The sequence below is a fragment of the Prinia subflava genome, chromosome 8 (genome assembly GCF_021018805.1).
Source record: "Prinia subflava isolate CZ2003 ecotype Zambia chromosome 8, Cam_Psub_1.2, whole genome shotgun sequence".
In the NCBI taxonomy this organism is placed as follows: domain Eukaryota; kingdom Metazoa; phylum Chordata; class Aves; order Passeriformes; family Cisticolidae; genus Prinia; species Prinia subflava.
Genome location: NC_086254.1, coordinates 6,958,839 through 6,974,130, shown reverse-complemented (window position 1 = coordinate 6,974,130; position 15,292 = coordinate 6,958,839). Strand labels below are relative to the sequence as shown.

The 15,292-nt window shown below is 62.7% G+C and overlaps 5 protein-coding genes and 2 non-coding genes across 7 annotated transcripts; 3 read left to right on the top strand and 4 right to left on the bottom strand.

Moving 5' to 3' along the window:
• Window positions 1–696: 696 nt before the first annotated feature.
• TLCD1 (TLC domain containing 1) lies at window positions 697–2,788 on the top strand. Its single transcript, XM_063402644.1, has 4 exons — window positions 697–967; window positions 1,104–1,186; window positions 1,513–1,595; window positions 2,022–2,788. The coding sequence occupies exons 1-4, from the start codon at window positions 771–773 to the stop codon at window positions 2,415–2,417; spliced, it is 759 nt and encodes a 252-aa protein (XP_063258714.1). The 5' UTR covers window positions 697–770; the 3' UTR covers window positions 2,418–2,788.
• A 2,637-nt stretch (window positions 2,789–5,425) lies between these two features.
• RPL23A (ribosomal protein L23a) lies at window positions 5,426–7,495 on the bottom strand. The gene is made up of 5 exons (XM_063404944.1): window positions 7,368–7,495; window positions 6,769–6,949; window positions 6,357–6,533; window positions 5,919–5,988; window positions 5,426–5,487 (listed from the first exon to the last, which is right to left on the bottom strand). Exons 1-5 carry the CDS (start codon window positions 7,390–7,392, stop codon window positions 5,473–5,475), a joined length of 468 nt encoding a protein of 155 aa, XP_063261014.1. The 5' UTR covers window positions 7,393–7,495; the 3' UTR covers window positions 5,426–5,472.
• LOC134554449 (small nucleolar RNA SNORD42) lies at window positions 6,060–6,125 on the bottom strand. The gene has a single exon (XR_010081244.1). It is a non-coding gene; the product is annotated as a small nucleolar RNA SNORD42 (small nucleolar RNA).
• Window positions 6,604–6,675, bottom strand: LOC134554450 (small nucleolar RNA Z17). The gene has a single exon (XR_010081245.1). It is a non-coding gene; the product is annotated as a small nucleolar RNA Z17 (small nucleolar RNA).
• Window positions 7,496–8,008: 513 nt separating the features above from the next.
• RAB34 (RAB34, member RAS oncogene family) lies at window positions 8,009–10,664 on the top strand. The gene is made up of 10 exons (XM_063402638.1): window positions 8,009–8,617; window positions 8,702–8,793; window positions 9,146–9,211; window positions 9,419–9,520; window positions 9,588–9,652; window positions 9,738–9,789; window positions 9,922–10,003; window positions 10,083–10,173; window positions 10,256–10,366; window positions 10,449–10,664. Exons 1-10 carry the CDS (start codon window positions 8,564–8,566, stop codon window positions 10,514–10,516), a joined length of 783 nt encoding a protein of 260 aa, XP_063258708.1. The 5' UTR covers window positions 8,009–8,563; the 3' UTR covers window positions 10,517–10,664.
• A 303-nt stretch (window positions 10,665–10,967) lies between these two features.
• LOC134553225 (adenine phosphoribosyltransferase-like) lies at window positions 10,968–13,022 on the bottom strand. The gene is made up of 5 exons (XM_063402640.1): window positions 11,810–13,022; window positions 11,583–11,676; window positions 11,352–11,498; window positions 11,176–11,271; window positions 10,968–11,095 (listed from the first exon to the last, which is right to left on the bottom strand). Exons 1-5 carry the CDS (start codon window positions 11,930–11,932, stop codon window positions 10,968–10,970), a joined length of 588 nt encoding a protein of 195 aa, XP_063258710.1. The 5' UTR covers window positions 11,933–13,022.
• Window positions 13,022–15,053, top strand: PROCA1 (protein interacting with cyclin A1). Its single transcript, XM_063402639.1, has 4 exons — window positions 13,022–13,377; window positions 14,071–14,203; window positions 14,287–14,421; window positions 14,499–15,053. The coding sequence occupies exons 1-4, from the start codon at window positions 13,197–13,199 to the stop codon at window positions 14,971–14,973; spliced, it is 924 nt and encodes a 307-aa protein (XP_063258709.1). The 5' UTR covers window positions 13,022–13,196; the 3' UTR covers window positions 14,974–15,053.
• The last annotated feature ends 239 nt before the right edge of the window (window positions 15,054–15,292 follow it).

Below are 15,292 nucleotides of genomic sequence, written 5' to 3'. Positions count from 1 at the left end.
ATATTAAGGGGCACTTTGGAGTACCCCAGCCCCCCCGCCATGTCTTGAGGTGCGCATTTCTTGCTGCTCCCACTACTTTTCCAAACACGATGTTTTCCCCGGCATCCTTCCCCCGACACAATACGCTGCAACCACCGGCGACAGCCACACCGCGCCAGGGACACACACACACGGCGCAGAACAGATGTGCGAGGCCCACGCCAGCTGTGCATCACGGTGGCAGATGTGCAGGGCCCAGCACAGATGCGCAACGTCTGCCACGCACAGGCTGCACCCACCCTCCCGCGCCGCCACGTACAAACGGGCAGTATCTGACACACACACGTGCAGTGTCTGGCACAGGCGGGCAATACCGCGCCCGTTCGGCGGCACCGCCCAGCAGGAACACGCCCAGCAGCCCGCACACCTGCACACCCCACGCAGGTGCGACACAGGTGTGACACAGGCGCGGCACCCTCCGCGCCACACTCCCCACACGTGCGCGCACCGCCCCGCGCGTACGCGCGTACACACGCGGGCAGGGGGCGTGGCCAGCGCGCCGCTTATCAATGAAATGCGAGGCCAGCGCGGCCACGCCCCTCAGCGCCCGCCAACCCCGCGCAGGCGCGCAGCGGGGAGGCGTGGCCAGCGGAGGGGAGTGTCCAATGAGAAGGCGTGGTTTCAAGAGAGCATAAGGGGGCGTGGCCAGCGCTAAGGTGCGGTCCGGGAGGGGCGTGGCCCCGCGGCCCCGCCCGCCGCCGCCGCGGCCCCGCGCCGCCGGACTGGGCGCGATGGGCCCGGGCTGGCGGGCGGCCTCGGCGGCGCTGGTGGGCGGCAGCGTGGCGATCTTCGGGGCACTGCGCCGGCTGGCCCTGGCCCTGCCTCAGCCCGCCGCCGTACGGAGCCGTCCCGGCCGCGTCTGGCGCTGGAGGAATCTCCTCGTCTCTTTCGCACACTCCGTGCTGGCTGGGCTATGGGCCCTCTTCAGGTACCGGGCAGCGCGGGGGGCGGCGGGCACAGTGCACATGTTGCGAACTGGGCACCCCTGGGGAGTGGGCAGGGGGTCCCCGTGTTCCCCATCGCGGAGCCTAAGCTGATCCCCTTCCTGCTCTCCTCACTCGCAGCCTCTGGCACTCTCCGGAGCTGCTCTCCGACATCCAGGACGGCTACAGCGTCTCAGGGCACCTGCTGGTCTGCTTTTCCTCAGGTAAGGAGCCAGGCAGGACAATGGCCGCAGCCACCCCGCCGGACTCGGCCGACTCCCTGCTCAGCCTCGCCCGGTATGCTGGCTCGGGACGAGCCACCGGCTCAAGGGCTGGGCAGCTCCATGCCTCCCGCCTTAATCACGAGCGTGGAGCCCACAAGCTGCCAACCCCCAGGGAACAGCCGTCTCTCCATACCCAGACGGGGTGGAGATGTTTCTGACACCTGAAGAACAGTCACACCACCCTCCTCCTCCTCGCTGTGCCTCCTTTCCACTGTGGGTCACAGTGCACAAGCCAGACCTTCTGAACACTCTCCTTCATCCCACAGGCTACTTCATCCATGACACCCTTGACATCATCTTCAACCATCAGTCCCGCTCATCTTGGGAGTACCTGGTGCACCATGCCATGGTGAGTATGGCCAGCACGGGGGCTACCACACACCCCAGGGCTCAGGCCACCCAGGTTCCATGGGCTATGGCAGGGCAAGCTGGAGCCCTTCCCTCTGCCTCGCCCTGGCTGCCAGGTAAGCTCTGCATCAACAAGGCGAGGGCGCCTGGCGGGGCAGGACCACTGCCAGCGTCGGCTCCGAGCGCCTGGAGCCAGACAGGCTGCCGAGCTGGGAGGGGGAAGAGCTGCAGGCTCATCCCAGCACAGGGAGGTGTAACTGGTCCTGGGGGATCTGGCTTTCCAGACTGGTTTTCTCTAAGCTCAGGTGCCTGCTGGGAACTCTGGGTGGGGGGAACAGAATTGTGCGCTCTCACTGAGGGCGGGGAAGGATTTGCTTTCCCCAGGGCAAGGTGAGCTGACCCTGCTTTGTGTGTGTGTGTGTCCCAGGCCATCTCTGCCTTCGTCTCACTCATCGTCACAGGCCGCTTCCTGGTGGCAGCGGTGCTGCTGCTGCTGGTGGAGGTGAGCAACATCTTCCTCACGGTGCGCATGCTGCTGAAGATGAGCAACGTGCCTTTCCCGGCGCTCTACGAGGCCAACAAGTACATCAACCTGGTGATGTACTTCGCCTTCCGCCTGGCGCCCCAGGCTTACCTCACCTGGTACTTCCTCCGCTACGTGGAGGTGCAGGGCCAGGGTGCCTTCCTCACCGCCAATCTCCTGCTGCTCGATGCCATGATCCTCATGTACTTCTCCCGCCTCCTCCGCTCCGATTTTTTCCCCTCCCTGCGCAAGGGCTCTGCAGGGAGAGATGTAGACGGTGAGAAGTTTCTGATAGACTGAGACATGCGCTCCGAGGGGGATCTGGACTCTCGGCTCGTGGAAGTTTTGGGCTCTCCAAAGCTGCTCTGATGTGCCTTAGGGCTCACTCCCTGGCCCCAGGCCCTGCCTTCACCCGCTCTGCTGCCTAAAAGCGCTTCCCTGCTGGACCAGCCCGACAGCTTCTCCGAGCTGCGGGGATGCTGCTGAAGCCACAGGCACGGCCGATGGAGAAGCAGCCCAAGCCAGCTTCCCTGCAGGCAGCTGGAGGGCCAGGGGTGGCTGCGCTTCACTGCTGATGGCCTGGAAGGATTGTGAGGGAGGGGACGAGTCCCTCCCATGGTGGTGTTGGGTGTTATGTGCATTAAATTGGTCTCTTCACTGCTGCCGCAGCACACCTGGGCTGGCTCTTCTGTGGGGCAGAGCAGGTCGGGGAATTCCCCTGGGCCAGGGCTGTGGGAAAGGATGTGCCCCATTCCCAGAGGAGGGCTGGCAGTTCTCAGGGAGGGAGAGGGCACATTCCTGCTGCTTGCTTTGTTCTTTCAGCCTGCTGGGTTCTGCCAACCCAGCTGAGCCTTGAACAGCACAACTCTGTCCCTTGTGTGGATTGGTTCCCCTCCTCTTCCTCCTTCCTCTGCTCTTCCAGAGACCCAGGGCTGTGCAGGGAACAGCTGAAGGGAACCAGGAGAGGTACTGAGCCTTGTGGCAGTGCCTGACCTGCTTGTCTCCAGCCTGACAGTGAGGAGCCTGGCTGGAGTGCGTGACTCACCCGGCAGCCACGTGAAGTGGAGCTGGCATGGAAAAGCCATGGGAGGCCAAGGGCTCTTCCTGGAAGATTGCTGCATGCTTGCATCCCCCTGGAGTGATCACTGGCGCAGTGCAGCTGCAGCCCTGTGAGCATGCTGGGCCCTCTCCTGCAGCCACACGAGCAGGATGGTTTCAGCAGCTCTCCCAGAGCAGTGAGAGGAGAAGGGAGGGGGTTCAGCTCCCTGGGAGAGTGGGACCAGAACTGGCCCAGCCGGTCCTGTGGAGCACCAGAGAGGCAAATCCTGCTGACGTGAAAGCTCCAGGATGGCACCGGATTGGCATTAGCAGTGGGGCTTAGAGGGACTCCTGCCCAGCCCCTGCTCTGGGCAGGATCTGTCCCACCCACCCCAGCACCTGCCCAGCACAGGCAAAGAGAGGCACTGTGGTTTAAATAAGCTGGTGATGAAGGGGAGGCATTGGGGGATCACCTTTCCACCAGAGAGCTGGAAAACACCCCACAGGATCTGGATCCTGCTGGGATTCCCTGGCGTGCATTGACACCAGTCCCAGGAACAGCCTGGCAGCTGGAACGGCTGTGGTAGCTGGGACAGTGTGGCCAGGGATCCATGCCAGCTCCAAACCTGCCGCCTCGTCCCTCCTTGCTCAAAACAGAGCTCAGCCTTGCTCTCAGCAGCACATCCTCGCACTGTGGGTGTGTCTTCCAGCTGCAGCCTCATGGCCTCTTTGCAGTTTAGATGGCTGCATCTGCAATCACCCCACACAACTGTGCTCAAATGTTAATTTTCCCCTCACCCCTATTGCTGCACACATTTCCCCTTGTCTCCCCACCTGAAGCAGACACGGCTCTGTCCCAGCAGGTCCCAGCCTCAGACCAGCCCACACTTTCCCCGTCCTTAAACCAGTGTGGAAGACCAGGCCCGACAAAGCTTCCCAGGGACGGAGCACAGCTCCAGCAGGAGCATCCCCCCAGCAGCGCAGCTGTGGATCAGGCAGGCTGCCAGCCACGAGCAAGAGGCAAGGGAAGTGCCAGGGCAGCACCACTGGGCTGAGCTGAGGTAAGGCCAGGGCTGACTGCAAGTCATGCTGATGTGGAATCCCTCCCAGCTTCTGGCTGCAGCACATCCAGGCTCTCCAGACCCAATCCTTGACCAGCAGTGACAGTGGCTTTGCTACAAGAGGGGCAACTTCTCCCATCTTTCTTAGGGTAACTGTTTAAAAAAGTGGCCTGGGGGTCAGGGCACTCTGCTGCTATGCACGCACAGGGAAGAGGCTGTGTTGGTGGTGCCAGGGAAGCAGCACTCCTCCCTCCAGGCAGTTTTTTATCCCTTAGAGCAGGCTGGGACCACCTCCTGCCGACCTCCCCTGAGCCCAAATGACGGGTGTCAAACCAGGGCCATACAGCCCAGCACAAATCTCCACCCAAGTCCTGAGAGCTGCTCCTGCTTTCCATCCACCACTGTCCTGGAAATCTGGCACCCTCCACAAGAGGCCTGGAAGAACTCGGTGTCCCCACCATTCAAGAGCCCAATTACCACAATCAGTATTTGGTCATGACTTTCATCATCTTTCTCAGTCAAGTCTAAGTATGTTCTTAAACTCAAGTACCTTTCTGTAATTCCCCTATTCCCAGCTCACCCAGTGCTCCACGTTCTCTTGACTCCAAACACTCCAAACAAACACTGCAGAGGCAACAACAGCAGCATTTGGAAACAGCCCTGAGGACAGTGAACCCTGTGAGGAACAGCAAGAGGGAAGCTCACACGCTGCTAGCACATGGAGCAGAGATGGTGCCAGAAAACCCCACAAAGCCTCTGCTGCTGGATTAGCAGGAGGGTTCCAAGTGAACCTGCAGCATAAGCAGAGAGCTGATACACTGGGGACATGGTGTGACAGGTCACTTGTGTCACATCAGAGCCATTGGCAGGTTTTTGTTGTGGCCTTTCTCCACAAAGGAAGCGATGTACGATACCCAAAACACTGATCACAAACACATCCTAATCACAATGTGCAAGAAAATGCAAGACACAAGAGATCTGGGGGTAAATGCAGAGATATTTGAGATTCAGGTGTCACCTCGTGTCCACAGGATCCCAGACACCCTCCGAGCAGGGCAGCACTGCTCCTGCATGGCCCTCTTGTGGAGCTCTGCCCACTCAGTGCCAGGAAGGGAAGGAGAAACCCCTTTAACAAAATGAAGGCCCCAAAGTTTGCTGGGTGCTCTCTTTCACACTGGCTGTGCTGTCACAAAACACAAGAGCCCCCAGTGGTGTCACAATGTTTATTAGTCTGTACAGTCCTCGGCAGATGCAGTTTAGATGATTCCAATCTGGAAAGAAGCAAAGGATGTTAAAACAGATGTGATGGTGGCAGAAAGGCAGAGCCTCTGCCACAGCCATCACTGTCACAGCTGCATCTCCCCAGATTCCTGTCATCCAAGGCTTCTTCCTCCCAGATCTGCCCAAGAGCTTTGCACATCCACTTTGTACATTTATTCTACAGTGATCTTTGTGCTGTACATTCCCCTACCCACTTTGTATGCACCACCTCTGCCTCCTGCCTACCTCAGACACCCTGAACTGACTGAGAATGCAGCTCCTCAACACTCAGATCCTGTCTGGTTACAAGGCCACAGCAGTGCCACCACACTTGAAGCACAAGCACCTCATGAAGAAACTCAGGAAGAACAATCCTGCACAAAAGTGCAGGAGACATGAGACAAGTTGCACAAAAAGCTTCCAAGTTTCACAGACATCTCACCTTGTTGGCCACATCCAGTGCATCATAATCTGGAGCCAGTCGGACGTAAGCCTTCTTCTCTCCATCAGGCCTAGAGAGAAACAGGAGGCATCAGAACAGAGGCAACCCCTGCCCCCTGCTCCACATTCCTGCAATTCCCATGTGCATCAGTGGTTCCTTTGGAAACATCACATTACTCAGTGGAATCAAAGTTTACATCATTTGCACAGGACTCCCTGGGTGTCAGAAGTGTCCCTTGAAGAGGCAAAGAGCTCCCTAAGGAAACCAACCCTCTGGTCTACCAACATTTCCCACTTTCACCAAGATGTGCTCAGCCAAAAGCTGCACTTAGCTATGGAGCTTTATCCCACATCTGTTGAACCTCAAAGGTGTTCTCATGTTCTGCTGAAATGAAGCACCTCACACCCACCAGGGACCTGTTCTGCTCCCCCTTCTCACCTAATCAATGTGTTGACCTTGGCCACGTCGATATCGTACAGCTTCTTAACGGCCTGTTTGATCTGGTGCTTGTTTGCCTTGACATCCACGATGAACACCAGAGTGTTGTTATCCTCAATCTTCTTCATCGCTGATTCTGTGGTCAGAGGGAACTTGATAATGGCGTAATGGTCCAGCCTGCAAGAAAGGTCCTACAATTAACAGAGAGCTGGCAGGTGCTCCTCTGAATTTCAGGGACTTTCTTTGGGGTGCATCAGTCACCTAAGGTTATAATCACAAACTCTCAGGCTTTGGTCGCTGTAAAATCATCACCTGCATCCCAAACCACCAGGTCCCCACAGCAGCCCATTCATGGGGCTGCTCCCACACCCTAAACCCGCCAGCAGGGCAGAGCCCCACACCCCACACGCACTTGTTTCTCCGTGGGGCGCTCTTCCGGGGATATTTGGGCTGCCTCCGCAGCCGCAGCGTCTTGGGCCTGCGGAAAGTGGGCGACGTGCGGATCTTCTTCTTCTTGTGGCTGTGCACCCCCTTCAGGACGGCCTTCTTGGCCTTCAGCGCCTTCGCCTTCGCCTCTGTCTTCGGAGGCACAGCTGTGAGGAGAGCTCGGTCAGCACCACAAGGGTCGGGATGTGCCCGCAGCCGGGCACGGCCGCCTCTGGTCAATGAGCAAAACCTCCCGCAGCGCCCACGCTCCCTCATTCAACCAAGACGAGCCCCAAAACGCCCAAATGAGTTAAAGGTTTCCCGTTTCCGCGCGGGAAAAGGCACTTATTCCCTCCCCACATACGAGTCCCAGCACCCACATGGGAACATCCCCCCCCCACACTCCCTCAGAAAACCCGGCCGGCCTGTCCCGCCACCTCCACGTGCCCGCGCGCAACAAAACGCTGGAACTCTGCGTGATTCCCCGCTTCGCTCAGCCCGGCCACCCCACATACAGCAGCACCCCGCGGGGTCCCACACGCCGCCCCGCGCCCCCAACACGGACCCAGCGCCCCGCGCCCTCACCCTCCTTCTTCGCCTTGGGCGCCATCTTGGCCAGGCGGAAGCCGAAAGGGGTCTCCCGCGCCGCACCGCACGGGCTTATACACCCAAATCTCGCGGGAGCAAGGCGGAAACCCCATTACCGCGCTGCCCCAATTCCCGCGATACTTTCGAAGCATGCCGGTAGTGGTAGTACTCCTTGACAGACTCGTCTGCGCAAGCGCAGCAGTGTCCCGCGCGCCGTAGGGCATCATGGGAGTTGTAGTCTGGCACTCTGCTGTCCCTCCCCGCCGTCGTGGCGGTGCGGGACCGGGGTGAGCCCCGGGGTGGCGGGGATTACCGGGGTCCCGTCGCGGTGGTAGCGACGCAATGGCCCAGTCCAGGAGCAACCGGCGTCCAGGCCCCTCCCACGCCCCCTTCGGGGCGCCCTTCGGGGGCGTGGGAGGGGCCTGGACGCCGGTTGCTCCGGGACTGGGCGTAAAGCACCGAGCACCGCTACCGGCGCTGGGAGGTTCGCGGTAACGGGGACACCCCTGTCCCCGTGGGGACAGGGACGAGGCGAGGAGAGCTTGATTTTGGACTAGGATAAGGCGAGGGGACGGCGGGGTTTGTGCACGGCGGACACGGGACGGGGGGGGACACGCGGGGACCGGTGGGACGCGGCGATGGGGATGGGTGGGACTTGGGGACAGATCCATTGCGGGTCACGGGGACAGCGGTGTACCCTGCGATGGCCGTGGGGACAGCTGCGACACGGGGATGGATGGAACGTGGGGACAGTGGTACCCGGGTGTGCAGGAATGTGCGGGTGGTGGGACACGGGGACAGCTGTGTCCCGCGGTGTGGGACAGCCACGCCTGAGGGCAGGGGGACGGTGATGCCCTGAGATGGCACACTCGGGATGTGGGGATGGCTGGGACACGGGGACAGCTGAGACATGGGGACAGCCACAGTCAGGGGGCTCGAGGTGGCAGGCATGTGGGGACAGCCATCCTTGGTGACGTGGGGAATCAGGACACAGGGACAACTATGCCCTGGGAAAGTGGAAACTGTTAGGATAAGGGGACAGCCCCATTTGGGGACAGGGGGACAAGCATGTTCCAGACTGCTGTTCACGGGGACAACTGTGACATGGGGACATCGCCACTCCTCACTCTCTCTGTCCCCAGACCTCGCGGTGACCCTCATCCCATCCCTGCTCCCCCGGCCACCCACGGACCATGAACGTGCTGGCTCCGGTCCGCAGGGACAGGGTCATCGCCGACCTGCCCCCGGTGAGCAGGGGGACACGCGGGCCCGGGGGTGACCTCGCCGAGCCCCGTGGTCACCCCCGGTGTCCCTCTTTGTCCCCCTCGCAGTGTTTTCGGAAGGAGGCCGCCCTGCACACCCGCCCCGCCTTCCACCCCACGGTGGCCAGCGCCTGCCAGGAGCAGCGGACGGGCATTGTGGGGTCAGCCGGGCGTGTTTGGGGTCCCCGCTCTTGGGGTGGGGGAGTGACAAGGGGCCCGCGGTCCCGCCAGCCGCGGGTGGGGGTCCCCAGCGTGGGCGCCGCGTGGCTGCCGGCGCTGCCCGATGCCGAGCCCTGCGTCACGGCACTGGAATGCGGCGCGGGGGGGACACGGGGCGGGGGCGGGCACGGGGGTCCGGGATGAGCTCTGCCGGGATGCAGAGCCGGGATGCGGAACGCTGCGCACACGGGGGGGCCGTGGGGTGATGCCCGCCCACCCCACCAGCCCCTCTGCCCCGGGGGTCAGCCGGGGGGTGCCCCCCACCCTGCTGAGATGCACGTCCGCCTCCTGCAGGTTCAAGATCTCCAAGATCATCGTGGTGGGCGACCTCTCGGTGGGGAAGACCTGTCTCATCAACCGGTAACGGGATGGCCGGAGAGGCTGGGAGGGGGATGGCGAGTGGGGGAAGTGACCCCTCTCCCCTGAAGGGCAGCAGCACCCTGGGCTGACCCCGGCTCCAGGCAGACTCTGGTGCTGGGCACTGCCGGGGCAGGGGGCACTGAGCCCCTAAAGGGTTGGGATGAGGGGGTCAGGGGATGTTGATACCCCCCTCATTCCCCCCTGCAGGTTTTGCAAGGACACTTTTGACAAGAACTACAAGGCGACCATCGGGGTGGATTTCGAGATGGAGCGGTTTGAGGTGCTGGGGGTGCCCTTCAGCCTGCAGCTGTGAGTAGGTGGCAGCCCCCTCCCCACCACCCCTGAAACCCCTCCTCACCTCCCACACCCCCCCCAGGTGGGACACGGCCGGCCAGGAGCGTTTCAAGTGCATCGCCTCCACCTACTACCGGGGAGCACAGGGTGAGCACATCCCCACTGTGTCCCAGCTGCCCATCCCCAGGGACAGCTGTCCCTGTCCCCATCTCACCCTTCCTTCCTCCCCCAGCCATCGTGATTGTGTTCGATGTCAATGACGTGGCATCCCTGGAGCACACACGGTGGGTGACACATGGCCCAGGGGTGGGACCAGGGAGTGTGGGGGCTGTAAGGGCTGGACAGAGAGGGCTTGTGGGGCTGCTGTGGTGTGTGAGCAGTGCTCAGCCAGCAGCTGGTGACAGTGGCTCCCACAGGCAGTGGCTGGCTGATGCCCTGAAGGAGAACGACCCGTCCAATGTGATCCTCTTCTTGGTGGGCTCCAAGAAGGATCTGAGCGTGAGTGTGTGCCCCTCCCTGTGGGCAAACTGTGCCCTGGCTGTCCCTGTCACCCACCCATGCCTGGCTTGGTTGGCAGACACCAGCACAGTACAGCTTGATGGAGAAGGACGCTCTCAAGGTGGCCCAGGAGATGCAGGCAGAGTACTGGGCTGTCTCCTCACTCACTGGTGAGTCCAGCTGGCTGGGGGATGCAGATGCCAGCATCAGCCAGGTCAGGGGACACTCAGGGGGTCTCTTCCCGTGGGGCAGGGGAGAACGTGCGGGATTTCTTCTTCCGAGTGGCGGCCCTGACCTTTGAGAGCAGCGTGCTGGCCGAGCTGGAGCGCGGCAGCAGCACCCGCAGGATCGGCGACACCGTGCGTGAGTAGCCCTGGCCAGCCCCACGGGGGTGTCCCCCCTTGTCCCCCACCCACCCACCCACCCTCCTTCCTCTGTCCCTCAGGGATCAGCAGCAAGGAGAGCGACCTGTACCTGTCAACGCCCCGCAAGAAACCCAAGTGCTGCCAGTGAGGGGGCAGCCCCAGCCCCCTCCGTGCTCACACCTCTGGACCAAAGAGGGGCGACCCCGGCCGGCCCCGAGGAGCCGTCCCTGCCACCCCCAGCCCCCCCTGGCCCCTCGCCTGCCTGGGCACCCCTGGCTGGGGTGGGCAGGAGCACCCGTGTGGCTCCTGTAGCTATGCAAACCCAGGTACTGCTCGCAGGGGGAGGTGACCTGAGGCTCCCTTTTGTCTTAATAAAACCTTTTTTATGCTTTGTAAGAAACGCGTGGGGCTGAGGGTGGGGAGCTGGGGCTGATTGTGGGTCTCTCTGACCCTGGGTGCAGCCCCCAGGCTCAGACAAGCAGGAGGATGGATGGCTGCCACTGAGGACAGGTTCCTTCTTCCACGGAGGAGCATCCTTGTCCTGCAGAGCCCAGCAGCCTCAGGGGGCTGCAGGGGACACACGAGGTGCCAGTCCCACATCAGTCCCAGCCAGACTGGTGCTGGTCAAAGCGAGGCTGCAGGCGGAGGGGGACACAGTGGGAGCACTTGTAGCGCTCCTGGATCCACTTCCCTCCCTCGCTGTTCTCCATGCAGATGGCAGCGACACCTGTGGGGTCACACAGTGGGGCTCAGCACTGTGGTGGTCCCGCTGCACCCATGGGTGCACCCTGGGGTGCCCTCTCCTACCTGCCACGACCCCCCCCAGCCGCTCCACCAGCTCGATGGCCGCTCTCATGGTGCCCCCAGTTTCAACCCACTGGTCCACGAGAAGGATGCGCAGACCTGGAGGGGGCAGAGGCTGTGGATCAGTGCCCCGTGCCCACACTGGCAGCCCCCAGAAGGGGAGCACCCCCCTGGCTCACCCGGTGAGATGGCATCGGTGCGGACCTCCATCACCTTCTCCCGGCCCGAGTAGTCGGTGTAGGGCTGTGCCACGGTGTGCACACAGAGGTGCCCAGCTTTGCGGATGGCCAGGAAGCCTTTCTGCAGAGTGACAGCGGCAGCAGCGCCTGGAGGAGGGCACAGCACTGTCAGCACCCCCAGGGACAAGGGACAGACGCCCTGCACTCACCTGGGACCTGTGTGCTGCTCACCCAGGATGAAGCCCATGGCGTCGATGCCAGCCACCATGTCGATGGCATCTCCCTGGAAGGGCTGCAGCAGGTCGGCCACGCAGTCCTGCAAGCCCTGGGGGGAGAGTGGAGGGGCTGGGTGCCCGCAGCCCGCCATGGGCACCCACGGCTGGGTGCCCCACAGCCCTGTGGAGATGCAGCCCACCCTGGCACCCCTGTGGGTGCCACCCACCCCAGGCACTGGGTACTTGCGGGTGGCAGTAGAGCCGGGAGGGGTCCAGCCAGGCATAGTTGGGACCCTTGACGTTGGGGGCCATCAGTGCCAGGTACCAGCCCTTCTCCCGGGTGGCAGGGACGTGGCACAGGTCCATGTGTGGGGACTGCAGGCGCTGCAAGCACTGAGCATGAAGGGGGGTGAGACTTCCCCACCTCCAGCCTCCACAGGGCTCCCCATGGCCTGGTGGCCCCAACCCACACCCACACGTGGCACCCCAGGGCCCAGGGCTCCCGTTCCAGCTCCGTACCTGGGTGCTGGTGGCAGGGCTGAGCCGAGCGGGACCGTCACGGGAGCGTCACAGACAGCGACAGCTGAGCAGGGGCAGCCCCTGTGGCACCGGGCCAGCACCCTTGGCCAGCTGGACACTGGGACTCTTCCAGCCAGGAACCTTCCCATGGGCCAGCAAGGTCCCCCACCAGCTCTGCTGTCCCAGCCAGGCAGTGCTGTGGTGGGGAGCGATGGGGCTGTGGTGTTTGCACCCCATGTGGGTGTCCCCAGCACCAGTGTGGGTGGCACAGTGTGGTGGCACCCCGTGGTGCAGGGGTCAGCGAGCCAGGGTGACGCTCAGGGGATGTCCTGCAGCTTTGGGTGGTCTTGGGCAGCACGAGGATTTCTTGAGGCCAAGCACGTCCCCGTTGGGGTGTCCAGGCACTGTCCTGCCCTGCTGAGCACTGGCTCCCACAGCATCCCAGGGAGCCAGGGCTGTGTCCTGACTGTCAATGGGCTCCAAGGACAGGAGCTGGCCAGGAAGGACAGCCCTGGCAGCGCTCTGGGAATGCCAGTGCGGGCTGCCAGCCCGGCTGGGCACCGGGCTCTGGGCTGTCCTGTAAAAACACATCTGCAGGGTGGGATGCAGGGCACAGGGGAGGTCCGTGGGATGGGACACGGGGATGCAGCAGGCACTCATGGCGTGGGATGTGCAGATGTGGGGAGCATCCACGGGAAGGGATGCAGGGAGCATCTGTGGGCTGGGATCCGGGGCTGCAGGGAGCATCCATAGGATGGGACGCAGGGATGCAGGGAGCATCGCTCTCCTGTCGGGGGCCGCTCCGGGGCCGGGGGCTGTGCGGGGCCCGGTGCGTCACGGGGCGGGGGTTTGGGGCCGGCTCGTTACCGGCCCCGGCACATCACCCCACCGGCTGCCACAGCAACGGGGCCGGTCCCACCGGGAGGGGTGACCCCTTCCCCGCGGGCTGCCGGCGCGGGACGTGCCGCGGCTGCGGGAGCGGCTGCAGCACCCCGGCTCTGCGGGACCCTCCGCACGGTGCCGGGCCGTGCCAAGCCGTGCCGGGCCGCCCCGCGTGGGCGGGCTGCGCCACTCTATAAGGCGGCCCCACGGCGGCGAGCGGCGCGGTGCCATGTGCGCCCCGGGGCTGCTCTGCCGCCTCCTCCTCCTCCTCCTCCTCTTCCTACTGCTCCTGCTGCCACCTGTCCCCGGAGCGGCCCCGCCGGGACGGCCCCGTGCCCGCCGCGGGCTCACCTACCCCGGGACGCTGTGGTGTGGTGCGGGCAGCAACGCGGACAGCTACGAGCAGCTGGGTAAGGGCGGCAGGGATGCTGCTACGTCTATCCTCCCATCCCATCTCAACCCACCCCTTCTCATCCCATCCCACTCCCTTCCATCCTTTCCAGTTCCGTTTCTCAAATCCCATCCCATCCCATCCCATCCATCTCCACTCCAGTGCTGCTCCAGCCCACTCCAGTGCTGGGTCAATCCCCACCAATCCTACTCCAGCCCCTGTTCCCATGCTAGTTCAATCCCTGTCTGTCTCTGTCCCAGTTCAGTCCCCACCCAAGCACCAGTCCAATCCCAGTTCACCTCTGCCTAGTCCCTATCACAATTCTTTCTGGTGCTGGTCTACTCTTGATCCACCCTCTGCCCCCAGCCTACTCCGTGGTCTGTCCTGCTGCCATTCCAGTCCCTGTCCCAACACTGGTCCACTCACAGTTGCTATCCTGATCCCAGCCTGAACCCTCTCATGGTCCTGCTCCAGGACTGCAGTCTAGTCCCAGTCTCACCCCCAGTGTGGTGTTTGTCCCCAGTCCCCATCCCAGTCCCAGCCTTGTCCCCAAGCGCTGATCCAGTTGAGCCTCTACCCATCCACCCTCACCTATCCCAGCATGATTCCAGGCTTGTCAGTCCAATCTAAACCTGATCCTAGTCCTAGCCTAGCTCAACCCTAGCCCTGCATGCGGCCCCCAGCCCTGCCTGTCCCCCACGTTTCCCTGCAGGGGAGCACAGGGACACGGACCGGTGCTGCCGGGACCACGACCACTGCCAGCACGTCATCCACCCCTTCACCGCCCGCTACGGGTACCGCAACCTGCGCTGGCACACCATCAGCCACTGTGACTGCGACCGCAGGTGAGTGTCCCCAAACCTGCCTGGGGCACCCTGGCATCCCCCTGGGCTGTGCCAGCCCCTGAGCCCGGCTCTGCCCCGGGCAGGTTGAAGGAGTGCCTGCGGCGGGTGAACGACACGGCCTCGCGGGTGGTGGGCCAGGCCTTCTTCAACGTCATCCAGGTGCCCTGCTTCGAGTTCACCTACAGGGAGGAGTGTGTGGAGCCCTATCTCTATGTCTGGTGAGTCCCCCCTGCCTTGGGGACTGTCCCCCTGCCCGGGCTTGTCCCATCCTGTGGCGTCTCCTCGTTTTTGGCAGGTGCAAGGCATACAACACAGTGGCCGTGGCGGTGCCCCGAGAGCCGGTGCTGTATGAATTTGGGGGGGAGCTCATCGACCGGGCAGCCCGGCCCAGGGGAGTCCCCCTGAGCCCCCCGTGGGGAGGAGCCCTCCCAGCAGATCATCACACTGGGACAGCCCCCAAGGCAGTCAAGAAAGAGAGGAAGAGAAAGAAAGATAAGAAAAATAAGGGGAAAGGTCTGAAGAAGAAAGGCTCTTCTGAAAAGGGGGCACAGAGCCGTCCTGCAGGTGCTGCCCCCAGTGATCCCTGGGCCCTGCTGCCATCCTTGGGGGAAGCATCCAACACCATCCTGAGCGATGCCCCGGCACGGGAGGGACTGGGCAGGGAGCCAGTGCCAGCCACTCCTGTCCCCACCACCAGCGGGAAGAGGAGGAGGAAGGAGAGGAACAGAAAGAAGAGGCTGAAAAGTAAAAATGAGGCTGAGCCTGCATGAGAGCTGCAGTTCTAAGTCTCCCCTGAGCCCTGTGTGGGTCCTGTGAAATAAATTTACATCTGCTCCAGCAGCCTTGGCTTTGTCTCTGTGTGAGAAAGGAGGGCACGGGGGGGCAGCATCCAGGGGCAATCCTGGGGCTGATCCTGTGGGAGGGGAACACCTAGAGCTGGGTGGGGATCCAGGGGTCTGAGCTGCTCCTCTCTGCTCCCCTCATTGTCCTGGCACTGGGGACACAGCTCGTGGCCACATGCTGGCACACAGGGCTGAGCCCCAGTTTTAGCTCCCCTGCTAGAGGGTTAAATTCCAGCTCCCCAGGCAT